At 42.9% G+C, this 27,976-nt stretch overlaps 1 protein-coding gene across 4 annotated transcripts; it reads left to right on the plus strand.

The window, feature by feature from the left end:
* Window positions 1-302: 302 nt before the first annotated feature.
* On the plus strand, window positions 303-27,591 carry LOC122427641 (17-beta-hydroxysteroid dehydrogenase type 6). Of its 4 annotated transcripts, none has more exons than XM_043447254.1 (5): window positions 303-600; window positions 17,091-17,416; window positions 19,750-20,008; window positions 23,717-23,880; window positions 26,937-27,591. In XM_043447254.1, exons 2-5 carry the CDS (start codon window positions 17,104-17,106, stop codon window positions 27,152-27,154), a joined length of 954 nt encoding a protein of 317 aa, XP_043303189.1. In that variant the 5' UTR covers window positions 303-600; window positions 17,091-17,103; the 3' UTR covers window positions 27,155-27,591. The 4 variants fall into 4 exon arrangements, with proteins under 4 accessions (XP_043303189.1, XP_043303188.1, XP_043303191.1 ...); XM_043447253.1 differs by lacking the exon at window positions 303-600 and adding an exon at window positions 5,434-5,567; XM_043447256.1 differs by lacking the exon at window positions 303-600 and adding an exon at window positions 9,070-9,187.
* Window positions 27,592-27,976: the final 385 nt, after the last annotated feature.

The following is a 27,976-nucleotide window of genomic DNA, read 5'->3' on the forward strand; positions in this document are numbered from 1 at the left end:
GCAGGAAGGAAGGGCTCCAAAGTTTAAATGGCTTGGTGTTCCCAGGAAACTGCCTGTGACAGCTCCACACGGTCAGAACTCATTCAAGGAAGGCCCAGTAAAAGATGAGAGTGTTAGGTAGTTAGAATAGGGAAAAGGAGTCCAGAATGGTGGTGGCTAAAAGACCTGGAAGAGAACCTGAGGTAAAACAAACAACAGTCCTGGCTGGCCCAATTTACATAGGACAGGCCCAGGGACAGAGAAACATATAAAAAGAGGAGCCAAAGCCCTCTTCTCTCTCTCCCGCGCGATGGGGCGCTCTTCTCTTCACGTCTTTGGGTTGACGTGCCCTCATGCCTTGAAGATGGATTTTCCTGCTATTATCTAAATAAAATAGAGCTGTAACACTGATTTATTTAAGAGCTATAACACGGTCTGTTCGAGACCTGAGAGCTGTAACACGGCCTGTCCTCTGAGAGCTGTGACCTGCCAGGGGGCTTTAATGTCCGTCACTCCAGATTTTTGTTGTGAGGGGACAAAGCACCGAGGAGCACCCTCGCCTGACAGGACAAGGGGCAAGCGACGGCCAGAGCATTGTGTGCCCAGCTAAACAGTGTGGAAATAAGTCATTTGTCCATTTTAATTCAGTTTTGATTAAAATTAAAATGAAATATTGATCATATCTGTATTCGATGAGAAGCCTTGGGGATGAATAATACTGTTGAAACAAGTTGAAAATTTGAATTACCCTGTGCTAGTTATTTTCCTCCTCAACAAAGTAAGAGAAGATAAGAAAATCTGTTATGTTCACAGAAGAGCAACATCGACCAGGGGAGACTGTCTAGGTGGAGCCAAGATCACACTTCAACTTATGATAACTTTTATTACTTGTCATCAACTAAAAAAAGTAATAAAGAGTACCCTCATTTTTCTTAATGACAAAGTTTTAGTTAAATCTCACAGGAATGATTCCTTTAACCACAAGCAAATGACGACTTCAATGCTGATAAAACGTGTTATAGGACTTTACAATTGTTTTTTAACCTATTTGATGGATATAATATATGAAATTGAATTTTTTCACTTAAGCTATACATGAACCCACAATATTAAAAAAAATTTTTTTTAAATTTTATTTTTTTTAACACCAAAAGCATTTTGTATTGGGGTATAGCTAATTAACAATGTTGTGACAGTTTCAGGTGGACAGTGACGGGACTCAGCCATTCATATACACGTATCCATTCTCCCCCAAACCCACCTCCCATCCAGGCTGGCACACAAGACCAAGCAGAGCTCCATGTTCTGTACAACAGCAAACCCACCAGATTTTTGATGAGTAACCTGCCAATGCACCTCCTGAATAGATTTCTTGTTAATTATAAAGTTATATACATTTTGGGTCTAGCTTCCTCCTTGCAGACTGCTTAAAATAAGGGATGGCAGATTCAAATCAAAACACAACATCAAAGTTTGTTCCTCCTCAGGAATCTGTAGTTGTCTGAAGATTGTGGGGACTCTTGGAAGGCTTTTAAGCAGGGAAGAAACTTAATCAGAACTGCTGTTTTTAGAAATAAACTGTGGGGACTTCTGTGATGGTGCAGTGGGTAAGAATCTGCCTGCCAATGCAGGGGACAGGGTAAGATCCCTGGATTGAGAAGACTCCACATGGCACGGAGCAACTAAGCCTCAACGTACAACTGCTGAACCCTGTGCACTCTAGGGCCCGTGACCGCAGCAAGAGAAGTCATCGCAACGAGATGCCCGCACACCACAACGAGCAGTAGCCCCTGCTTGCTGCAACCAGAGGAAACCTGCACACAGCAATGAAGACCCAGGGCAGCAGAAAATAAATAAATAAAATTTAAAAAAAGAAAGAACCTCTCAGTTCAGTTCAGTTCAGTTGCTCAGTCGTATCCAACTCTTTGCGACCCCATGGACTGCAGCATGCCAGGCTTCCCTGTCCATCACCAACTCCTGGAGCTTACTCAAACTCATGTCCATTGAGTCCGTGATGCCATCCAACCATCTCATCCTCTGTCGTCCTCTTCTCCTCCTGCCTTCAATCTTTCCTAGCATCAGGGTCTTTTCAAATGAGTCAGTTCTTCCCATCAGGTGGCCAAAGTATTGGAGTTTCAGCTTCAGCATCAGTCCTTCCAATGAATATTCAGGACTGATTTCCTTTAGGATGGACTGGTTGGATCTCCTTGCAATCCAAGGGACTCTCAAGAGTCTTCTCCAACACCAGAGTTCAAAAGCATCAATTTTTTGGCACTCAGCTTTCTTTATAGTCCAACTCTCACATCCACACATGACTACTGGGAAAACCATAGCTTTGACTAGATGGACTTTTGTTGGCAAAGTAACGTCTCTCTCTGCTTTTTAATATGCTATCTAGGTTGGTCATAACTTTTCTTCCAAGGAGCAAGCGTCTTTTAATTTCATGGCTACAGTAGACTGCAGTCATCATCTGCAGTGATTTTGGAGCCCAGAAAAATAAAGTCTGTCACTCTTTACATTGTTTCCCCATCCATTTGCCATGAAGTGTTGGGACCAGATACCATGATCTTAGTTTTCTGAATGTTGAGTTTTAAGCCAACTTTTTCACTCTCGTCTTTTGCTTTCATCAAGAGGCTCTTTAGTTCTCCTTCGCTTTCTGCCATAAGGGTGGTGTCATCTGCATATCTGAGGTTATTGATATTTCTCCCAGCAATCTTGATTCCAGCTTGTGCTTCCCCAGCCCAGGATTTCACATGATGTACTCTGCATATAAACTAAGTAAACAGGGTGACAAAATACCGCCTTGACGTACTCCTTCCCCGATTTGGAACCAGTCTGTTCCAATAACCTCTGGAGCCCTGTAAAGGGCAGATAGAAGGGGAAAGAGCAACCAGAGGCAGCACCATCCCCAGAAAGTGTTGTTGGATCCAGGGCACAAACACTGTGGCCTGAACTAAGGCAGTAGAGGTGGATGTGACTGGGTGGACATAAGTGACGAGAAATATTGCAAAGAATTAATGTTGATTGGAGGTAGGGGATGAGGGATGGGTCTAGGATGATCCCCCAGGTTTCAGGATTGGGCAGCTGGTTGGAAGGGAGTTGTTTAGCATCTAGTGGGCAATCATTAAATTTGTTGAGTAGCTGTTGAATACATGTGGGGATAGGAAACAACATGAAAATGAGGAGGATCAGATATTTATTTGTAGGAGTGTATATTTAATGTCTATTTTCCTACTAAAATGATAAGTTCTAAGATTTCAATTATCATGCCAAATTACTCTCCTCTATTAGCTGCAGAGGCTTCCCTGCTGGCTCAGTGGTAAAGAATCTGCCTGCCAATACAGGAGATGTGGGTTTGATCCCTGGGTCGGGAAGATCCCCTGGAGAAAGAAATGGCAACCCACTCCAGTATTCTTGCCTGGGAACTCCCGTGGACAGAGGAGCCTAGCCGGCTGTAGTCCACGGGGTTGCAAAGAGTCAGACGCGACTTAGTGACTAAACAAAAGCAACAACATTAGCTCCAGTAAATAGCACTGGACCTAGCACATAGTAGGATCTCTATATTTATGGAATGAATGAATGAATGAATTCAAGTGAAAGATGCCCAGCAGGCAGTTGGATATGAGGAGCTAGATGTCAGGAGAGATCTTGACTGAAGGCAGAGACTTAAAAGTCATTAGAATGTAGATCAGGTTGAAGTTGATGATGACTGAGGTCCCCACACAAGGAGGGTGTGTGCATTGAGAAGAGAAGAAGGGCCTGGATAGAACTCTTAAAGATACTGACTTTAAAAATTGGGTGGATGAAGAGAAGCCAGAGAAGGACAAGGAGAACAAATAGAAATAGAGGCGGGAGAGCTAGGAGATGGTGATTTCATAGGAGCCGAGAAAGGAGAGAGTTGTGAAAGGGTGCTGAAGAATTTTATACCGATTCCAATGTGAGGGAAGCATGTGTTTACCCACACCTCTAAACCAGTTCTTTGGATACCAGCTGTGTGTAGTACAATTCAACTCAGTCCTGATACTATCTACCCAGCTTCAGGAGACAGGTTTGATCCCTTGGTCGGGAAGTTGCCCTGGAAGAGGGCATGGCAACCATTCTAGTATTCTTGCCTGGAGAATCCCATGGACAGAGGAGCCTGGTGGGCTACAGTCCATAGCATTGCAAAGAAGTGACTGAACATCCATGCCGCCAGAGGTAGTGTCAGATTCCATAGATCCAAGGTTCATCCCACAAGACTCCCCGCACCTCAGATGCCAATCGCAAGCCCAGGTTGTTACCTGTGCTTTTGACGGACTGGCTTTAAATTGAAGGTTCCCACGACTCCCTCCTTGGGTTTGACTGATTTGCTAGAATGGATTAGGTCACAAAGTAGCAGCAGGTCTTTTGGAAACGTGTCTGACAGCCTTAAGGCCCAGAGCCCCAGTTCGCAGAAATTGATCTCGGGTGGGCAGTCTAAGAGCGGGCTCTGCTTCCCCATTCCCTGACTCCAGCAGAGGCTCCAACTTAGAGAATGGGGGCTTTCCTGTTTTGATTTTGACGGTAACAGGTCTGATTCTGCAGCTGAACGAGGCTGGCACTGTTGAGAACTGCAAGCAGGGCACAGGCGAGTGCGGCGCCCTGAACTCTGACCACAGCGAGGTGTTGTGAAAGCGGTGCCGAGGGTTGGGACGGGCAGCACGCAGGGAAGGGGATGGACCTTGCCCGGTGGGGTTCGTGAAGTCCTCCGGGAACTCTTCCCGGACAAATGGTGTGAGTGTGTGTGTGTATTTTGGGTTGGGAATAAAATCTGTTTGGAGAAAGATCTTGATTTTGGCCTATAATTTTCTTAAAAGACCCTTCAACTTTGATTTCTGAAAGAAAATTCATCACCATGACTTTTCCGATGCTGAAGCTGAAACTCCAGTACTTTGGCTACCTGATGCGAAGAACGGACTTATTGGAAAAGACCCTGATGTTGGGAAAGACTGAAGGTGGGAAGAAAAAGGGACAACAGAGAGTGAGATGGTTGGACGGCATCACCGACTCAATGGACATGAGTTTGAGTAAACTCCGGGAGTTGGTGATGGACAGGGCGGCCTGGCGTACTGCAGTCCATGGGGTCGCAAAAAGTAGGACATGACTGAGTGACTGAACTGAACTGATGGTTTCCTCTGCTTTTTTGATCTTTATTATTTCGCAGTTTAAATGTTGTTTAGAAGTTGAGAGTGATTTTATACTTACACATAAGACCGCTTGGATATGTTCTGTAAACTGGGAATCTTGACAGTGTGGAAAACCAGTTCTTTTTTAGTTAATGCTGGAAGCTGTGGAGTAAGTTCGTGAACTTTTGGATAAGCAAAAGCAGCTTTATGTAATTAAGCCCTGAGAGTGTGTTGCTGAAGCTCTGTGATCTAGTTCTGTCCTGAACTTACCCTACCCCCATTTCCTACACTGAGCAAGCTCTTTGCAGTGGGAGTGGTGAAATTTTTTTTTTCTCTTTTTTAACCCATGTGACCAGTAAACGAGGGTTTAATAGTCCCATTATTCCTTCTCTCTTGTTACATTTCTAACCCTGTGGAGAACAGAGAAGACATAAAATTCCAAAGGTAGGTGAAATGAGATGTATATTCACAAATAAAAATTCCTCAGGTAACATTTTTCCTTTCTCTTTGTGGAATCTCATATACTGATATGAAATGAAGTATGATATATATATGTGTATATATACATTTTGTCATATTATACATAGATAAATGTGTATATATGTGCCAGTACATGGCATCAACTACTGTAGTATTTGCTAATTTTTTTCCCACTTGGCAGAGGGATTGAGTCAGCTTTTGGGATGAGACTGAGGTTGGCGAATCTGTTAGATTTTATTCTTGGACAAATGTAGCATCTTCAAAAAGAGTTTGAGGTAATCTATAGTAAAAGACACATACACACAAAAAAGTTATTAAAATGCAAATGGAAACATAAATAGAAAAAGAAAATTAATGTGCTGAAAGAGAAGAGAGAGGAAGAAAAAAATACTATTTATGAGGATTAATAGAATTACTATGACTGAACATTAAATTTGGCCTTAAACCACTAAGATAATATGGAAAAATTAGATAATTTAAAAATAGTCAATAGTATATACTATTTACTTAGAAAAGACAAAATCTTTCCTGGTACTAAATGCATGACAGGATTTATCATGTGGGATCTTACACAGTGTATAGATGGACAGTGTTCTTGATAAGAATTTTATGACAAAAAAAAAAAAGAATTTTATGACAGATGCAGAAGTGATTTTCTTCAGACTGTTTCTTTTCTTCTCTTTTTAATCAAGGTGGTATTTTAATTTTTTAATTTGAGCGGAGAACACACAGGGGACAGTTCAATGAATTTTTACAAAATTCGCACTTCTGTTACAGCCATACGGGTCAAGTAATAAAACATGAGCACCAGACAGTCCACTAATACCTTTCTCATTCGTTGAACCCTACCTCCTCCCCAGAGTAACCAGTAATATGATTTGTATTAATATCAACATAGATTAATTTTAAAAGTTTTTTATAGCTTTTAAAAAATATTTATTTTCATTTATTTGGTGCTCCAGGTCTTAGTTATGGCTTCGGGATCTAGTTCCTCAACCAAGGATTGACCCTTGGCCCCCTGCACTGGGAGTGTGGGATTTTAGCCACAGCACCGTCAGGGAAGTCCCAACATATTTAGTTTTGTCTTTTAAAACTTTGTGTAGATGGAATCATGTAGTATGTGTTCTTTTGTATGACAGTATTATGTTTGTGAGACTCATTCATGTACCTGTGCGTAGCTATAGTTTGTTTTTGTCACTGCATAGCATTTCATCGTATGAACATACCTCAACTTATTTATCCATCCTACTGTTTGTGCATGCGTGGGTTGTTTCCAGCTTTTGGCTATCACAAGTAATGCTCCTCAAACACATCTTACGGTGTACATATTTTGTTGTGGTTATATACCGAAAATGGAATCTTTGGGTATAGGGAAGATGGATCATTATCTTTGGTAGATAATGATAATTTGCTTTTTCCAAACTGAATGTATTTACTTGTTCAATAGCAACGTTTGCTTGTTCTTGTGAACTCTTGTTTTTTAACTTTTATTTTTGGCTGTGCTGGGTCTTTGTTACTTTGCTCAAGCTTTTCCCCTAAGTTGCGGTGAGCGGGCGTCACTCCTCACTGCGGTGACCTCTCCCTGGGGCGCAGGCTCTCCAGCGCGGGCTCTGTGGTTGTGGCGCTCAGGCTTAGTTGCTCTGCTGTACCTGGAAACTTCCCAGACCAGAGATCGAACCCGTGTCACCTACACTGGTAGGCAGATGCTTATCGACTGCACCACCAGGATCAGTATCTGAATTAAAGATTTAAGAATTGATCTATGTATTTATTTGGACCGCGCTGGGTCTTCACTGCTGCCTGTGGGCTTTCTCTACTTGTGGCGAGCAGGGGCTGCTCTCTAGTTGTGGTGCGTGGGCTTCTCACTGCAGTGGCTTCTCTTGTTGCAGGGCAGGGACTTGAAGGTGAACAGGCTTCCGCAGTTGCAGCTCTCAGGCCCCAGAATGTGTGGGCTTCAGCAGTTGTGGCCTATGGGTTTTGTTGCCCCCGTGGCCTGTGGGATCTTCCCAGACCAGAAATCAAACCTGTAGCCCCTGCATTGGTGGGCAGATTCTTAACCACTGGACCACCAAGGAAGTCCTCAGTTAATGATCTTGGTGCTTTTTTTTTTCTGTATGAGAAGATGCAAAAATCTGGGTTCATTAAATTTTTTCCACCTGAGATATCTCGAACTAAGGCATCTGTTTTTCCAAAGTAAAAAATGCCTTATCACATTCTTCATCCTGAATTCTTTTCAGAGTGTACTGCCAGTCAGTGACTGCAGAGGCTAATGACTTGATCCTTGTAGAACTGGATAGTGGGCAACATTCTTTGTTTTACAAGAAATGCCTAGTTTGTATGCCCAGTGTGTGAACAAAGAACGTCACAATGGATCAGTCCATGAATCCGTGTGTTGTTGATAGACTCACTGTTAGCATCAGTGACTAGACTGATCGAACCTTATAGATAAATCCACGTCTGAAGATTTAAAAGAAGAGAATAAAGGCTATTCCTTATTTTGCCTTGTGCTATATTGCAGAGAGACAGGTCCTCTACCTGAGACTCAAGAAGGTCAGGGTGAACTAGTATGGCCCAGTGTAGTGATAAAAAGCATATAGAAAAGACCAAGGATGTTGCAATGCTTGGAGTTGCACACACTGAAAAAGTGACTCTGATAGGACCTGGAGGAAGAGGCAGGGTTCAGGGATAAAAGCCCAGAATGGCAATAATAAAACAACCACCACCAAAGTAATCCTAATAGCATCTAGAAATTACATAGTGCTTTACATGTGTTAACTCACTTAAACTCTCCCAGCACATCACTGAAGGGTCCTTTTCCCATTTTGAAGATGAGCTCACAGGTAGAGGACTTCCCCATGGTGCAGCGGGGAAAGAATCTGCCTGCAATGCAGGAGCTGCAGCAGACTGGGGTTCGATTCCTGGGTCAGAAAGATCCCCTGGAGGAGGAAATAACAACCCACTCCAGTATTCTTGCCACAAAAAGTCCCATGGGATGGAGGAGGCAGGCGGGCTACAGTCCATGGGGTCGCAAAGAGTCAGACACGCCTGAGCATGCACAATAATAACACAGGTAGAGAGGTTAATTCACTTGCCCCAGGCTACACAAGTAAATGGTAAAGCCTGATTTGAACCCAAGTAATCTGACTTCAGAATACATGCTCATATTCCTATGCTATCCACAAAATCAGGGCTGAGGTCAGGGGAACTCATGCAGATTGGAAAGGAATAAAAGCAAAGGTAGGCAGGGTATTAGCCAAGGGTCTCATTGGTATAACAGACTCCAAAAAAAGTGTTCTGAGAAATGGAATGTGTTCTGGACTATATATATTTTTAATTCAGCTGCACTGGGTCTTCACTGTAGTATATGAGGTCTTTAATTTTAGCGTGAGGGCTCTTAGATATGGTCTGTGGGATCTAGTTTCCTTACCAGGGATTGAACCTGAGCCCTCTGCATTGGGAATGCCAGAATCTTAACCCCTGGACCCCCCAGGGAAGTCCTTGCTCTGCATAGTTGCTGAAGAGGAAAGTTACAGAAGCCTGAAACACCTCCAGGTTTGGATGTGAGAGTCTTCGGCACATACCAGGTACAGTGAGTGGGTTGGGAAGCCCAGTTTAGCAGCGAGCCTAACCTTGAGGATTGCCAGCCTCCCAAGGACTTTTCCTGGATTTTTCCTCTCAGTTTCACACCTCTGTCAGGTTTTAATGGTTGCTCTACTGAGAGATAGATGACACAGTATTATGGCTAGTTTTTGCTGGTATTTTCAGGTTTTAGAGAAACCAATCAGGGGTAGTAGTCTATATTAATATTTCTAATATTCATACCAGTGGCTAGTGACCCTGTGTTCATCTCAGATTCCAAGGCATCCAGAGGGGTCAGTTCATGGGGCCCCAAACCTTCCTGCTTCCTCCTTGGGGCCCTGTCACTGAACAGGACCTGGGCTGGTGAGGATGGACTCCGAAGACTGATGATGGCGGGAGGAGAGACAAAGAAGGGACGTCCTGGTGGGTGCTTAGGCAGAGATTAAGCCATCTCTACTTTCTCCTGGAGCCCCTGGACACCCCCTACTTCCCCACACCTTTTCTACCTTTCTTTCCTCCTCTGCTATACTCTCCCTTTCCTTTCATGCTTACATGGCCCCATCCACAAAAACAAACACCGTTCCCGTAGAGAAAAGCTCACTCTGCTAAGTGGGGAGAGCAGTAAGGGAATCTCAGGCAGGGGGATGGCCAGATGAGCTCTACGGTTCATTGCAGACATTCTTAGGATGAAGTCTCCAAGACAGAATGGCCAATGACTTTGCTGTTGGTAAGGAAAAGGCTCAGAGGAAACACCTATAGAGTCATGTTTCCATCTGAGAGTCTTCAGTCCAAGGAGGTGGCTTGGTGAAGACACCTGCTAAGCAGAGCCCAGCCCTCAGTCCTGGCCTGAGACTTCCCCTAGGCTTTCCCTCTCTTTCTCCCAGCCTCTTTAGGCTGTTCTAGTTGTTCAACATTGGGACTGTTGACATAGGTGGATTTTTTCCCTTATCCTTGGAAACACTTGTTAACTCTTGTCTTTTTGATAACAGCCATTCTAACAGATATGAAGTGATAGCTCGTTCTGATTTTGATTTGCATTTCCCTGATGATTACTGATATTGAGCTTCTTTTCACATATCTGTTGGTCGTTTGTAGGACTTCTCTGGAAAAAGTCCACTCAGATCCTCTCAGTTCAGTTCAGTCACTCAGTCGTGTCCGACTCTTTGAGACCCCCATGAACCGCAGCACTCCAGGCCTCCTTGTCCATCACCAACTCCTGGAGCCCTTTTGTAATTGGATTTATTTTTCCTATTGAGTTTTATGAGCCCCTTTTATATTTTGGATGTTAACTCCTTATCAGATATACAGTTTGCAGATATTTTCTCTCATTCTATAGGTTGCCTTTTCATTTTGTTGATTGTTTCTTTGGTTGTGTAGAAACTTTTTAGTTTGACGTAGTCCCACTTATTTTTGCTTTTGTTGCTTTTGGTTTCACATCCCAAAAAAAATATTGCCAAGGCCAACATCAAAGAATTTTCCCTATGTTTTCTTTTAGGAGTTTTATGGTTTCAGGTGTTACGTTTTAGTTGTTAATCCATTTTGAATTAATTTCTGTGAGTGGTGAAAATAGGGTCCAGTTTTCTTCTTTTACCTGTGAATATCCCACCACCACTTATTGAGGAGATTATCCTCCCTAGCTTGCCAGTGGCATAGTGGTAAAGAATCAACCTGCTAATGCAGGACATGCAAAAGACAAGGGTTTGATCCCTGAGTCCAAAAGATCCCCTGGAGGAGGAGTTGGCAACCCACTCCAGTATTCTTGCTTGGAAAATTCCATGGATAGAGGAACCTGGTGGGCTACAGTCCATGGGATTGCAAAGAGTTGGACACAATTGAGCGACTAATTGCACACACACGTCCTTTCCCCATTGAGTATGCTGGGCTTCTTTATTAAATATTAGTTGACTGTATATGTGGATTTATTTCTGGGCTCTTGATTCTGTCCCATTGATCAAAGTATCTATTTTTATGCCAGTCTATATTACTTTGATTACTAGAGCTTTGCAATATAGTTTGAATTCAGGAAGTGTGATACCTCCAGCTTTATTCGTCCTTCTCAGAATTACATTAGTTGTTCCGGGTCTCTTGTGGTTCCATAAGAATTTTAGGATTGCCTTTTCTGTCACTGTGAAAAATGCCATTGGAATTTTGATAGGGACTGCGTTGAATCTCTAAATGTTTTGGGTAGTATGGACATTTAACAATATGAATTCTTCTAATTTGTGAATGTGGAATATATTTCCATTTGTTTGCATCTTCTACAGTTTCTTTGGTCAAGTCTTGTAGCTTTTCATTGTATAGTCCTTTCACCTCCTTGGTTGAATTATTCCTAAGTATTTTATTGTTTTTGATACTATGGTAAATAGAGTTTTTCTTTTTTGGATTGTTCATTGTTAGTGTATAGAAATGCAACTGATTTTTATACGTTTCTTTTTTTTGACCCTCAAACTTTACTGAACTTTTTCATTAGTTCTAACCGTTTTGTGTGTGTGTGTGTGTGTGTGTGTGTGGAATCTTTGGCATTTTCTGTGTACAAGTCCATGTTATCTGCAAAAGGAGACAGTTTCACTTCTTTTCTGACTTGGAGCCTTTCATGCGTTTCCTTTCTGGTTGCTCTGGCTAGGACTCCTTGTCCTACACTGAGTAGGAGTGGTGAGGGGCACCTTGACTTATTCCTAATCTCAGAGGAAGACGTGCCTCCAGTCTTCCACCATTGAGCATGATGTTAACTGTGGGCTTGTCATGAAATGCGTGCATGCTCAGCTGCCCAATCACGTCTGACTCACTGCAATGCCATGCACTGTAACCAGTCAGGCTCCTCTGTCCATGGGATTCTCCAGGCGAGAATACTGGAACGGGTGGCCATTTCCTCCTCCAGGGGATCATCCTGACCCAGGGATCAAACCAATGTCTCCTGCATCTCCCGCACTGGCAGGCGGATTCTTTACCACTGTTTCCACCTGGGAAGCCTGTGGGCTTGTCATATATGGTCTTTATGATGTTGAAATATGTTTCTTCTGTGGGGCTTCCCTAGTAGCTCAGCTGATGAAGACTCTGCCTGCAATGGAAGAGATCCCCGTTCAATTCCTGCGTTGGGAAGATCCCCTGGAGAAGGGCATGGCAACCCATTCTAGCATTCTTGGCTGGAGAATCCCCATGGACAGAGGAGCCTGGCGGGCTACAGCCCATGGGGTCGCAAAGAGTGGGACACGACTGAGCGACTAAGCACAGAACATGCTTTTCACGTAGTGACATCAACAGGGCTGTGCTTGAGGAAGGTGATCAGACAGCACTGCGTGGGGGTGAGGAGGGACCAGCACCCTGGGATGGTGAGAAGGCTTCTGTGGCAGGTCAAGCAAGAGGTACTCAATGGTGAAGGTTTGAACAATGGCTGTGACCATGGGAGTGAAGGGTAGGGGACACGGGCTCCAGATACTAGAGCGCTGGACTCTACAGCCTCATCTCTGGCGGGAATGCATGGGGCAACCAAGAGAAAGTGTCAGAGCCTGAAGACTAAAAATGATACAAATAGAAATTGGGAATCCTGGAGGAGAAACAGTTTTAGGAGAAAATATGATGTGTTCTACCTTGGATATATTGACTGTCTGATTCAACATCTGGCTGGAGAGTACTTAAGGAAATTAGATACACATGGTAGAGCCTCAGAAAATGGTCAGGTCAAGGGAGATAGATATTTGCAATAGTCAAGACATCTCAAGGCTTTTGATTCATGTTCAACGTTGGCTTATGTTTTGGGATTCTACCTGGCCTGGCATATCTCTTTCTCAAGTTTAGTCTTACTATGTGGTGGTTGAATAGTAATACATAGAAAGGCTGTGGGTTCCAAGCTTCCTCCTCACGAGGGACATGGATTCTCATCTTTGCCTGGCATCAGGAAATTACCCTTTTAGTCGATACACAGGCAGGATGAAGCTCTGTTAGTACAGTGCACCAGAGAATGATGACAGGGCAGAACAGAGGCGGTTGGGGAGAGGACACAGGACTCTTATTGGAGAGAGCAGAAAACATGGGGGAGGGGAGAGAACATGGAGGTAGGGGGAGGAGGGAAAGGGAGAGAAAGAGAAGAGGAGGGAGGGAGCGTTAAATGTCTCTATCCACTGTTTTCTCCCCTTCATTGGCTCCTCGTGTTCTATTCCCCTCTACCTTCAACAGTTCTGGACCTAATTATAAAAAATGATTCTCTGCAACACCAGCTAGGTGTTTCACAATACAGCTCAGTTCTGACGCTAACTACAAGCAGACAACATTAGATTCCACAGGTTAAGGGTTCAGTCCTACAAGCCTACTCTCTTCACCCCTCACTTTGGACACCAGCTGCAAGCCCAGATTATCACCCGTGCTTCTGACGGACGGTAGATTGGAGGATCCAGCAACCCCATCCTTGGGTTTGATTAATTTGCTATAGTGGCTAATAGAACTTACAGAGGGACGTTTTCCTTATCTGAACACTGGTTTATTATAAAAGGATATAACTCAGGAGCAGCTAGACAGAAGAGATGCTTAGGGCAAGGTCTGAGCTTCCCTCATAGCTCAGTTGGTAAATAATCTGCCTGCAATGCAAGAGACCCAGGTTCAATCCCTGGGTCAGGAAGATCCCCTGGAGAAGGAAATGGCAACCCACTCCAGTATTCTTGTCCGGAGAACCCCATGGATACAGGAGCCTGGCAGGCTACAGTCCATGGGGTCGCAAGAGTTGGACACGACTTAGTGACTAAACCACCACTGTGGGGAAAGGACCCAGAGTTTCTGTGCCCTCTCCAAGCCACCTTCCCTGAATCTCTGAATGTTCATCTCGAAGCTCTCTGAACTCTATCCTTTTTGGTTTTGGTGGAGGCTTCATTACATAGGCATAATTGATTTAAATCATTGCATGCTTAGTCGCTCAGTCATGTCTGACTCTTTGTGACCCCATGGACTGCAGCCCACCAGGTTCCTCTGTCCATAGGATTCTCCAGGCAAAAATACTGGAGTAGGTTACCATGCCCTTCTCCAAGGGAACTTCCCAACCCAGGAATTGAACCAGGGTCTCCTGCATTGCAGGCCGATTCTTTATGGCTGAGCTACCACGGAAGCCCCTTAAGTCATTGGCCATTAGTGATTAAGCTCAATCTCCAACCCCTGTCCTCTCCCTGGAGGTCAGGAGGTGGAACTGAAAGTTCCAACCAGTTCAGCCCAGTGTAGGACTCTACTGGGCAGTCTTTGTTCAAGGACTCTCATCAGCCTGGCTGAGACTTTCTCAGGGCTGAACTGCAGTTTAAGTTTCTCCCTTTTAAATCCTCTTTTCCTTCTCTTTCTTGTTTCAGACCTGTATTGGCACCCACTCCTGCACTTTCCACCTTTAGTCTCTTTAGGTATTTTCCCCCAGTGAGTGCCTTGCCTGTCTGTTTCTGTCTTGGCATCTGAACTGACACGCGGGGATATTGATAGGACCTACCTTAATGGGCTGTTATGAAAATTCAATGACTTCATATGTATGAAATGCTTAGAACAGGACCTGTAATATAGCAGGTGCTTTGCAAGTGTTAGCTGCTCTTACTATAAGTTTATTAAGCTTTTGATCTCAAGTTATATTTTATCCTCACTAGGAAACCTCTCAGTTCCTGGCCTGGCTTGGAAGCCTCTCCTGAATGCTTCAAGAGCATCTGGCCCTTACTTCTGCTATGGTTGGCCCTCCATATCTACAGGTTTTGCACCTGCAGATTCAACCAACCACAGATTAAAAATATTAGGAAAAAAATTTCCGGAAAGTTCCAAAAAAGCTAAACTTGAATTTGCTTCATGCCAGCAACTATTTACATACCATTTACACCGTATTTACAACTAATTACAGGCATTTACTTTGTATTTTCACCTATTTCCATATCATTTACATTATATTAGGTATGGTAAGTAATCTAGAGATGATTTAAAGAGGATGTTCATAGGTTATATGCAAATGCAATGTCATTTTACATAAGGGATGGAACATCCTCAGATTTTGGTATTTGTGAAGGGTCCTGGGACCAACCGCTCATGGATACCAAGGGATGACTGTATATCGCATTGTTTTCTTGTCAGTCTTTACACTTAGACCCTGAATTCAATGCATAATGGAATCTTGTTCTGTTCACTTTTGTGTATCAGTGCTTACCACTGTGTCTGACTCATAGTGGATGTTGAATTGACGTTGTTGAATGAAAATGATTCAGTGGAGTCTTAACAGATGAGTATTATTCGTCAAATGGATGAGAGCTGGGAAAGAATTATAGAGAGAATTGTATACTGGGGCATGAAAAGCCTGTACTGTGTGGGTTATTGAAAGGTGCTTATTACAACTAAAGAGTAGGGTGCAAAAGAGGGTGGTAAAAGAGGAGGCGAAGAAAGAAATCTGGGACCAGAGCACTGGGGAGACCTTAAAGCCAAGCTAAGGTAAGCATTGTGTAGGCCTTGTGATGTCCTAGTGGGCCCAAACCCATCTATTTTAAGAAAGCTTTATTTACGGCTGCTCTGGGTCTTTGTTGCTGCACTTGGGCTTTCTCTAGTTGCGGTGACGGGGGCTGACTCTCTGGATATGGCGCATGGATTTCTAGCAGTGCTGGCTTCTCTTGTGGAGCATGGGCTCCAGGCATGCAGGCTTCAGTGTTTGCCGCGTGTGGGCTCAGTAGTTGTGGGTCTCAGGTTCTAGAGCACAGGCTCATGAGTTGCGGTGCTCAGGCTGAGTTGCCCCATGGCAGGTGGGATCTTCTCAGCAGGGATCCAGCTGGTGTCCCCTACATTACAAAGTGCTTCTCAACCACAAGACCACCAGGGAAGCCCCTACACTCATCTTTGACTTCTATCTATTACTTTCCCGGTGGCTCCGTGTTAAAGAATCACCTGCCAATGCAGGAGACACAGGAGATTCAGGAGATTCGAATCTGATCCTTGGGCTGGGAAGATCCCCTGGAGAAGGAAATGGCAACCCACTCCAGTATTCTTGCCTGGGAAATCCCATGGACAGAAGAGCCTGGTGGCTACAGTCCCTGGGGCCGCAGAGAGTCGGAAACGACTGGGGACTGAGCACGTACGTGACTTTATGAGTCATGTTAGTTCAGCCAGAAACTACAGATTGTCCCCAAAAGGTGGATGCTTCTCTAGAACTACTTATAGAAGTGTAGGCATCTCTGAACATTCATTTCAACAATGCATATGATTGATCTTATTTACAAACTGCTTTGGCTGCAATGTCTCACCAAACTGTTGGGTCTCCTAACTAATCTCTTTGCCTTCATCACACCGCTGGTTAATCCATCCTTCATTCCCACTGTGAGACAGATCTTTCTAAAGCTAAATCTGGCCCTCTTAGCCTTCAGTTTAATAACTTCTAATGGCACACCCTTGTTGCCTATAAGATAACATCCAGATTCCTTAGTGTGGCTTACAGGACCCCTCCTGGTCTGGCCCTTGACCACTTCACCTTCCATTTCTTCTTCCATATGCTCTCTACATCACCTGAACTGCTTGTAGGGATCAGGAAGTTTTATGCTGCTCACCCCTCCATTCATGTACACATCATTGCTGCCTGGAATGTCATTTCATCCTTATCGACTTTTTGAAATCTTTACCTATTTTATTGGAAGTATTTCAGAAATCATTGCCTCTGTGAAGCTAGGTCTAACTTAGCAGGCAGTGGGGCACCCTCCCTTATAGCTCCATCAGACTGTGTGTACTTCTGCTTGGCACCTACCTCATTGCAATGCAGTTGTTTGGTTACTGCCCTGACTCCCCTCTCTAGACTGTGGCCAGAGGGTAGGACCATGTATTAGTTAATACAGAGTCCTAGCACATAGTGCAGTGGTTGGCACATAGCAAATACTGGTTAAAGAAAAAAGGAAGGAATAAAATGAAAGCTGTCTTTTTCTTTTGAAGGAGTCCTCTCACCATGTGGCTGCACCTGGTGGTCCTCGTGGGCCTCTACTACCTCCTGCGCTGGTACCGGGAGAGGCAGGTGGTGACCCACCTCCGGGACAAGTTCGTCTTCATCACGGGCTGTGACTCGGGCTTCGGGAACAAGCTGGCCAGGCAGCTGGACCTGCGAGGCTTGAGGGTCCTGGCTGGGTGTCTGACGGAGCAGGGGGCCGAGCAGCTGAGGAACCAGACGTCAGACAGGCTGCAGACGGTGATCCTGGACGTCACCAAGACAGAGAGCATCGCTGCGGCCACCGAGTGGGTGAAGGAGCGTGTCGGGGACAGAGGTATGGGGAAGTTTTTTCTCCTTTCATTTACTCAGGCATGAAGATGTTAACATTTTATGTGCATATATATTACCCATATATAATCTCAAAAGCAGGGCTTGAAAGACTGGCTTTGTCATTTGAAACAGTTGTGATCTTTGGCAGTGTTTCCTTTCCTTAACAATGTTTGTATTAAAAAATGAACCCAGTAGATTTCAGGCTGTTATCTCACCTTGCAAGTGAAGTATTTACAAGCACAATTCTTTTCTTCACAATTCTTTATGTTTGCAGAATTTTCAAAGGGTTCTTAAGAATTAGCTTCTTCTTCCCTTGGCTAGCATCTAAAAATAGAGACATTCCTAGAAGCCAGCCTTTGATCATCTTCTTTTTTTAAAATAAATTTTCATTTTATTTTTTCTAATTAATAGACTGTATTCCTTAGAGCAGTGATAGATTTACAGAAATGTTAGAAAGCATACAGTTCCCATATGCAACCCCCCTCTTATAGTTTCTCCTATTATTAACATCTTGCATTGGTGTGGTACATTTATCACACTGATAAACTGATATTGATACATTAGCATTAATGAAAGTCTACAGTTTACACTAGGTTCCACCTTGTGTTGTATGGTTCTATAGGTTTTGCCAAATGTGAAATATCCTGTATTTACCGTTATAGGATGATTCAGAATACTTTCAGTGCCCTTAAAATCCTTTGGCTCCACCCATTCATCTCTTCTGCTCTCCCCACCTCCTCCCCAATCCTGGCAACTGTGCAGCCTTTTACTCTTTCCATGTTATTGTTGTGCAGTCACTCCGTCATCTCCGACTCTTTGCAGCCCCAGGGACTGCAGCACGCCAGGCTTCCCAGTCCTTCACCATCTCCCGGAGCTTTCTCAAACTCATGTCCATCGAGTCAGTGATGCCATCCAACCATCTCGTCCTCTGTCGTCCCTACTCTTTCCATAGTCTTGCCTTTTCTCAGATGTCATGCAGTTGGAATCATATTGGATGTAGCTTTTTAGACTGGCTTCTTTCATTTAACAATATGCGCCTAAGGTCCCTCTGTGTTTCTCTGTGGCTTGAGTACTCATTTAATTTTATTACTGAATAATATTCCACTGTATGTACTACAGTTTGTTTATCCATTCACTTACTGAAGGACATCTTGGTTGTTTTGAAGTTTTTGGCAATTATGGATAAATCCTCTTTTCTAAAGTTCACTTTCTCTGGATATTATCCAAATCCTCTTTGATCCCCTTTTCCTTCTCTAGTTGTTTTATGATTCATTAGGACCTGATAATTGGACCTCCTAGATATCTACTCATCCAATGAGTTCTAAAATAGTAATAAAATTATTTTTTTGGATTGAAGAATGTTTATTTTTTTTTAAATTTACTTAAATTAGAAAACTGATTTTAAAATGTTACTCCTACCTGAGGATGTTCTTGACTCCAGAGTCAGAAGTTATGCTTAGTTATAGCCTCTGTGCTGTATATAGTGGTTTATTTCAACTGTACTGTTACTATTATTGTTACTGGTTTCCCACCTGTTAGAGAGTGTGCTCATCAAGGACGTGGATCTTTCGTAACTGTCACTGTATCCCCGTTTCTAACATATTGTCTGCTACATGTTAGTGGCTCAACAAGTGTTGATTGGATCTCATTTACCCATAGTTTAATCTATTACCCTTATGCCCTTGATTTCTAAATTATTTCTTGTTCATCACACCTAAATTTCCAACTACTTGCTGGTTTTCCCAACTGGAAATTCTACTGGAAGCTCAAACTCACCATATCTGAAGGAGAACTCTTATTGTCTCATCTTCACCAAATCTGTGTTTCATTTTGGTCCTGAGACTGATTCTTCTCCTCTCCCTCCAACCCCAGAGCTCAAGACAGGAAGTTATACTTTCAGTCCTTTGGAAGTACTTTCTGTCTCACCCTTAAAGTGATAATATAGCCATTTAATCCAGAAAGAGTCTTTTTTATTAGACTCCTTACCTTACTGGGCCTTGGACTTCGTATCTTCTAATTGTGTATATTTTTTGATGCTATAAATACTAAAGTTCAATTCACATTGGTTGGCAAATTCCCTCAAATCAAAAGCCATCATTAGGGTTCTGTTTGTCCTCCCTGGATTCCTGCCTTCTCTTTGTTTTTGGCTTGACCTTCTTTTATTTTCTTACTGATAGACATGTTTAAGATTGAAAGAACTTATTTTGATTTGTTTAAGATTGAAAAAGTATATTTTGTCTAGCATTTTTAGCTGTTTTCAGCAGAAAGATTGACCAAGGTAGCAGTCTGTCATTTTTGTCTAAAACTAAACTCCTGCCTTGATTTTTGTTGTTTCAGGGCTCTGGGGTCTGGTCAACAATGCAGGCATTTTTCACTCCCATGGCTGCGCTGAGTGGCTGAAGATTGAGATCTGTAGGGATACCCTTAGGGTGAACCTCACTGGTTTGATAGAGGTGACCCTGAGCATGCTTCCCCTGGTAAGGAGAGCACAGGGGAGAATTGTCAATGTCTCCAGCATTCTGGGAAGAATTGCTTTCTTTGGAGCAGTCTATTGTTGTTCCAAGTATGGAGTGGAAGCCTTCTCAGATGTTCTGAGGTAAGACTCTACAGTTAAAACAGTCTAGAAGAGTGGGATGGGGAGGGAGATGGGAGGGAGGTGTGGGAAGGAGGGGACATGGCTGATTCTTTTTGATGTATGACAGAAAGCCACAAAATCCTGTAAAGCAATTATCCCTCAGTGAAAAAAACTAAAGTGGCAAAGAAACCCCCAAACAAACAAAAGCAACCACTAAGCACTTAAATATGTGTTAGTCACCACTACCTACTAGTCACTAGTCTCTTTCACCTATGTTATCTTACTTCATCACTTCCAAAATCTGGTATGTTTACTAGATATTATTTATTAGACAATAATTAAATACTATTGTTTACTAGATATTGCTAGTCTGTTTTATACAGAAAGCCGAGGCTCAGATTTGGTATCTATTCAAAGCTCACCTGCAACAGCGATGATTTGGCAGAACCGTGTTTCAACTCCAAGTCCTTGTCTCCTGTTACCACACCACATTTTAACTCTCAAGATATATCCTTGATAAAATTTTGTTTCTGAAGAGAGCATGACTGTCCTCTTTCCTCCTGTCCTCCTCTCTTCACGGCAACTCTTTCTGGTGCTCATCTGCTTCCAGTTAACTTATTTCATCCCTTTATTCTGTATATCTTCTCTTTATCAAATCGTTTCTTTTCTTTCTTATAACTTTAGTTTGCCACAACCCTCTAATGGCCCTGCCTCTACCTCCTGGCTTTTAAAAATACCTCATTTCAGCTTCCTGCTCCTCTATCAGCAGTTCCTTCTTTATATAGTCCCCTTTGTATTTTAATTTCTGAGACAGAGAATCCTGTTGGGCCTGAGACCACTTTTGTGTGTGTTCTGTGTGACACTGCATGGTGTGATTTTTTTTGCACTTGCTATCTGTTAGGCACTGCTGTGGGTATTTTGCATCTAATGAATCATTTAATTTTCATAGCAACCCAGTGAGGAAGAAGTTATTTTTATCCTTATTGTATGTCTAGGGAAACTGAGGCACAGAGGTTCAGTAATTTGCCACGGCCATCTCGCTAATAGCAGGCTGAGCCACTGTCCAGTCCTAAGAGGGCTCTCCTCCCATCAAGGACCCTTCCCGGTCCTGCCCGCTGTAGACATGAAGATGCAGTCACGCGGTGCAGAAGAGTGTGACTCTCCTTTAGCAGAGGCTGGCTCTAGGGGCAGCTTCTCTTAGAGACAAGCTGCAAATATTACAGACACCATGAATTAACTTCCTATGGCAGTTGTAAGAAGTTTCCACAAGTAATTTACGGAGCATGGTATCTTACAACAGCACACATTTATTCTCTCACAGTTCTGGAGTCTAGGAGTCTGAAATCAGCATCACTGGGCCAACGTCAGTTGTCGACAGGGCTGTGTTCTTCTGAACGCTCTAGGAGAGAATCTGTTACTTGCCTCCTGCTTCTGGTGGCTGCTGGAATTCCTTGGCTTGTGGCCAATCAACCTCTGCCTTTATGGTCACTTTGCCTTCTTTTCCTCTGCCTCTCTTATAGGGACAGTTGTGATTGCATTTAGGATACACCCAGATCACCTGCCACAGTCTCCCTAGCTTAAGATCCTGAACTCAATCAAACTTGCAAAGTCTTTGCCACATAAGGTAACATTTACAGGTTTCAGGGATTAGGACCTGATATGTTTGGGAGTCATTATTTAGCTTACCACACGCCATGACTGGTATATATCTAATACAATGTGCATATCATATTATCTGCTTAGGAAAGGAGTAGGGAAATAACCGAGGACATTACATCAGTTGTTACTATACGGCAGGCATCTTTCCTGTCTTCCTGCATATCCAACATTTTGACCACCTCCATGGGGCCGCGGCCTGTCGATTTACGACCGCTCATGACTCTTGGACTCCTTGAATCATTCCCAGGCCAAGAGCGAAGACATGCCCTTCCAACCTTGAAATCATTATTTAGTTCCTTTAGGAAATTCCAGTTTGCCTTAATTATGCTAAGGATAAACAGAAAAAGGAAGTTTTGTCCCCCATTTGAGTTAGAGTTTTAAAGGGGATGGTGATGTGGTATGTTGGCAATGTATGAGAAAGCTGCATGGGGAAGTGAAATGCAAAGGGCCAAAGCACCCCTGGCTTGCCTAGCCCCTCCTTCTGCTCCAATGCACACAGGCACCTGGAGAATCATTTTCTGAAGCTCTAACTTGAAAGGTTTTAGGCTTTGGATTGATAAGGGAGGGTTTTCCTTTAGAGCAGTGGTTCTTAACTTTTAGTATGCCTCAGAGTCACCTGGAAGTCTACTTTGGACAGATTGTTGATTCTTAACCCCAGAGTTTCTGATTTAGTAAATTTAGACTTGGACTCAGTAATCTGCATTCTCAATGCTGTATTCCTAGATGCTGAATCTATTGATCTGGGGTCCACACTTTGAGAACCATTCATTGCTTTAGAGGATCACGATGCTTTGTGTTTTATATTCTTATGAAACACTGCTCCAAACCTTTCTCCTTGACATCAGCTTGGGCTTCATCTTCTCTAGAAGGTGCTCCAACGTCTAGAGCAGGGAGCACCCCTCATCACAGTCCCGGAGTACTGAAAGCATACCTCACAGGGTGCACAATGCCATCTTACTTCACTCGGTGAAGGCAGCACTTCGCGTAGTGCCTGATACACACACAGCCCCCTGATGAATACTTCTGGAAATGTTTTTTGAACTAACCCGAATATTCTGGAGTGACCAGTGACTTGTCAATTTAATGCCCACGTCATGTTCCACTAACGGCCTCTTGCAGTCTTTGAGCACACTGTAATTTTCACAGCCCCTGCTTCTGTGTGTGCAATTCCATCAGTATGGTACTCCACTCCACTCGTTCTTCACTTGGAAATTTCCTCTTTATCCTTGGAGGCTCAACTGAAACATTTTCTCCTTACTGAAGCCTTCTTTGACTCCCTCAGAAAATCTACATCCTCTTTTCTACTATGTAGCCCCCTGAATTGGAGAAGGCAATGGCACCCCACTCCAGTACTCTTGCCTGGAGAATCCCATGGATGGAGGAGCCTGGTAGGCTGCAGTCCATGGGGTTGCGAAGAGTTGGACATGACTGAGCGACTTCACTTTCACTTTTCACTTTCATGCATTGGAGGAGGAAATGGCAACCCACTCCAGTGTTCTTGCCTAGAGAATCCCAGGGACGGGGGAGCCTGGTGGGCTGCCGTCTATGGGGTCGCATAGAGTCGGACCCCACTGAAGTGACTTAGCAGCAGCAGCAGCCCCCTGAATACCTTGCCTTTATAATTCTTTTGACTTGTGTTGCAATTATTTGCTTATTTATCGGACTTACTCACTGTGGGCTTTTCAGGCGTGGTGAGCAGAGTCTTAATTTACTGAGATTGTGCATGCAAAACACTTAGCCCAGTAGATACCATAAAAACGTTAATTTTCCTTATTATTCATTGTATTCTTCATTTTTCCAGTGTATAGCACATGGTCGAAAGTGAACAACTCTGTTAAATGAATGGATGTGGAATTGAATGGTTATGGTAGTTTGTATAATCATATCCCAATTATTGCACCTAGGGATGTATAAAATTTTATTTTATTCCCCTCCATTTCTTTATCCTTTAAAATATTCAGCAAAGGTGTTTTTATAACTATTTTCTTTTGTTTTCTCCCTGAAAGCATTGAAATTGTGGTATCTTTCAATCAGAGGAGTTAACTTGAAGGTTTTCGTTTTTTCCCCTAGGCGTGAGCTTCAACATTTTGGGGTGAAAGTCAGTATGGTTGAACCTGGCTACTTCAGAACAGCAATGACAGATGTGCAGAAGTTCTTAGAGACAATGAAACAAGCCTGGAATGAAGCCCCTGCGCATATTAAGGAGACCTACGGACAGAAGTTTTTTGATGCCTGTGAGCTTTTCTTTTAATGGCATGATGGATAATCTTGCATGAAAAGGGCAAAGGCGGTTGGTAGAGAGTGATTGGGAGATCTTCTAAGAAGAAATCACCTTCCATAAAGCCTTCCCAAGACAAGAGGGAAGGTTCAGGAAGGTCCCAGTGCCTTCATAGTTGGTGTGGTGATGGCTGCTTGGCTGGGGAAGAGGCCGTACAAGCAGCCTCAGGCCAGAGCTTGCCCTGCCTTGTCACCTGTGGGCCAGGACCCCGGAGCACCAGGGAGGTCTTATGTGGCTGGAGGCGTGGAGCCTCTGGATTTTGTGAGGGGGTGCCTCTCCACAGATTGAAGGGGCTGGTGTGGGAGGCCTGCTTAGCTGAGCATTCAGTATTATGTACTCTTTGGGTAACAGCCTAGCCACAAACTCCACATTTTATTATGAGAGGTGGGAGGATGCATGTAGGTGGAGCGAGGTAACTGGGTTAGGACAGGATTTGCAGGGCACTGTCAGCCACTGCCAGAGGCTGGGCCTCATGTGCAGGCCATGGGAGTTTTGCAGGAGTGAGGAGGTTTAATTTCATGGCATGGAGGAGGATCGGTTTTGGGAGAAGAGGGAGGGCTGTCCTTTAAGTAGAAGAAAGTCATGCACACTAGTGTGGGGTGCACCTTCCTGGGGAAGGGGTACTTTTTCTTCACATAAAGAATTTAGCAGCTTGCCACGGCCAAAGGGAGCAGCTCTCTTTTCCCGTTCACAGAAAGGCCCTGGGGCAGGTAGCAGTAGCCCTGGCCTTGACTTTGGGTGATATCTCAGTGCAGAGAAAGGAGAAGGGGAATGTGCACATGAAAGACTCCTGACCTACAGCCCTGTCTTCTGGGTACATCAGGCTTAGGAGGGAGACTCTCCACAGAGGGGAGAAATTGGATCAGGGGAAGGCTGGTGGAAAACTTCCCGAGCCTCTCAGAATACAAAGCTAGGGATCTACAATTCTTAACAAGTCAGGCGGCCAGCTGATCTTCTGAGCTCTTCTCTACCTAAACTTTTGAACTATTAGAGAATTTGTCTCCCCTTGTGGGTACATATATTTGACAATAGAAATCAAAGGAAAAGAGAATTTACTAAGAAGTGGCTTTATGTAAAAGGAGGGATATATGTATTTAATGATTTAAAGGAGTTGAAATTTTTCATTTATTTGTCTTTAGATCAGAATAATTTAGATCAGTGCTATCCAATAGATATATGAGAACCATATATATAATCTTAAATTTTCCAGTAGATACTTTTTAAAAAGAAAAAAAGACAGGTTAAATTAATTTTAATACATTTTACTTTAACCACATATATATATCCAACATACTATCATTTAACATTTATTATCAATATAAAAGTTATTGCTAAGATATTTTATATTTTTTTCCCTATTAGTCTTTGAAAATTGATGTGTAGTTTACACTTACAGCACATCTCTTAGCGACCCCATGGACTACAGCCCACCAGGCTCTTCCATCCGTGGGATTTTCCATGGATTTGCTCTGTCCACGGGGCAAGAGTACTGGAGTGGGGTGCCATTGCCTTCTCCGCATCTCAACTGGGATACTAAATTTTCCTAGGAAGTACTTCTGTATTTGGATTATTACAATTGATAGTTGCCAGAAGCATTATTCATAATAGCCCCAGAGTGGAAACAACTCAAATGTCTATCAACTGTTGAATGGATAAACGAATGTGGAATAGCCATACAATGGAATATTACTTGGTAATAAAAAGAAATGAAGTACTGATACACACTGCAACATGGGTAAACTGTGAGAACACTTTGCTCCCTGAAGGAAGCCAGTCACAAAAGCCCATGATCTACGATTCTATTTATATGAAATATCCATAAAAGGCAATCTGTACAGACAGAAAGTAGATCACCATTTGCCTAGGGCAAGGGCGGGTTGGCAGGAAATGGGAGGGTGATTGCTAATGGGTATAAGGTTTCTTTTTGGGATGATGAAAATGTTTTAAACTTAGACTGTGGTGATGGTTGCATAATTCTGGATAAACTGAAAGTCATTGATTTGTATATTTTATTTTTATTTATTTATTATTATTTGATTATGTCATTTGGCTTGTGGGATGTCAATTCCCTAATCAGGGACTGAACCCGAGTCACAGCAGTGAAAGCATTGAATCCTAACCACTGGATCACTATAGAACTCCCTGATTTGTATAATTGATTTTTAAAATTTTTTATCTACTTATTTATTTTGGCTGTGCTGGCTCTTCCTTGCTGTGCATGGCTTTCTCTTTAGCGGCGAGCAGGGACTACTTTCTGGTTGGGGTGCCGTGGCTTCTTCTGTTGCAGAGCACGGACTCGGGGCACGGGCTTCCGTAGTTGTGGTGGCCAGGCTTAGTTACCTGTGGCATGTGGGATCTGCCTGGACCAGGGATCCAAGCAAACTGAATTCTTAACCACTGAACCACCAGGGAAGCCCTGACTTGTTTACTTGAAATGGATGATTTTTATGAATGTGAATTATCTCAATAAAGATGCTAAAAACTTTCCAATTGAAAAGTAGATTCACATACCTATATTGTTCCAAACATATTTAAAAATTTCCAATAACAGAATTGAGCTTTAAAATTAATTAAATTTAAAAATTCAATTTTCAGTCATACTAGCTATGTTTCATGTGCTCATTAGCTACATGTGGCTAGTGGCTGTTATACTGGGAAGCATAGGTCCCATAGGCCTAATTCTTGCGGAACTGAAGTGTAGTTAGACTTCTGTGACCGCGTGCAACAGGATCTTAGAAATATCAACAATAAGTTGAGAGTGAAAGTGAAGTTGCTCAGTCGTGTCCGACTGTTTGTGACCCCACGGACTGTATCCTGCCAGGTTCCTCTGTCCATGGGATTTTCCAGGCAAGAATACTGGAGTGGGTTGCCATTTCCTTCTCCAGGGGATCTTCCCAACCCAGGGATCAAACCCAGGTCTCCTGCATTGCAGGCAGACTCTTTACCGTCTGAGCCACTAGGGAATCCCTAAACAGTAAGATTGGTAACCACCAGTTTTCTTTTTGTTTACAGATCACGACATCATGAAACAAGGGATGCTGGGTTGTAGCACAAACCTAAACCTGGTCACCGACTGCATGGAACACGCTCTGACATCTGTGCATCCCCGCACTCGATACTCAGCTGGCTGGGATGCTCAGTTTTTCTTTGTCCCTCTATCTTATTTACCTACATCCCTGGCAGACTACATATTGACTAGATCTTGGCCCAAACCAGCACAGGCAGTCTAAAGAAAAATGATTTGATGGCCCTTGAAATAAAAATCTGCAATTGACGGTGTCTCGATAATCCTAATGCATAATCTGTAATTTTTCTAGCAATCAACTTTCTTGCTTAAATTCATTTATCTGACACCATCAGAGAACCAACATGTTAATGTTATAGATAATCAAAGCTTACTCCCTTTAGCTGCTAAATCTGTACTATTTTAGTCATTTTTGGATGACAATATTTCCAAAATGCATCAATCTTCCTTGCCCTGTTAAAGTATACTAAAAAGTTTAGCTTGCTTTGATGCTATTTCTTTATGTAAGTGAATCGCTGTTCTGTGCTGTGATCAGCTGTTGCTCAGGTACTATTGAGAAACATGGGTCTGTTAATTCTTACTTGAAACAGGTCTGTACTTTGGAACTTTTAATAAATGATTAATTTCATCTTCTTCCTATTAGCCAGCTGTTTTTGGATATGTTTCTCCTTTATTTAAAAAGAACTGATTATTAATTTTTAAAAATTTAAAAGTAATGTAGTTATTAATTTAATATAGTTAAATTTAAAAGTAATATATGCTTAGTTAAAAATTCAGTTATTACTCAAAAGCTTAAAAATGAAAATATAATTGTTTCCCACCTGCATTGCTGCTCCTCAGAGATGAGTGCTTTTGACTTTCAGGTATTTCTTCTGGTATATATCACTGTATTTTTTAATAATATACTTCATACCATTATTTCTTGATTTATTAATATTAGATGCTTTTGATTAAGTTACTGTTAGGATAAATGAGAATTTAGCTCTTTACACCACTTTCCTGACCATTTTCTTTATCTCCATACTTC

Source organism: Cervus canadensis, chromosome 25 (genome assembly GCF_019320065.1).
Source record: "Cervus canadensis isolate Bull #8, Minnesota chromosome 25, ASM1932006v1, whole genome shotgun sequence".
NCBI lineage: Eukaryota > Metazoa > Chordata > Mammalia > Artiodactyla > Cervidae > Cervus > Cervus canadensis.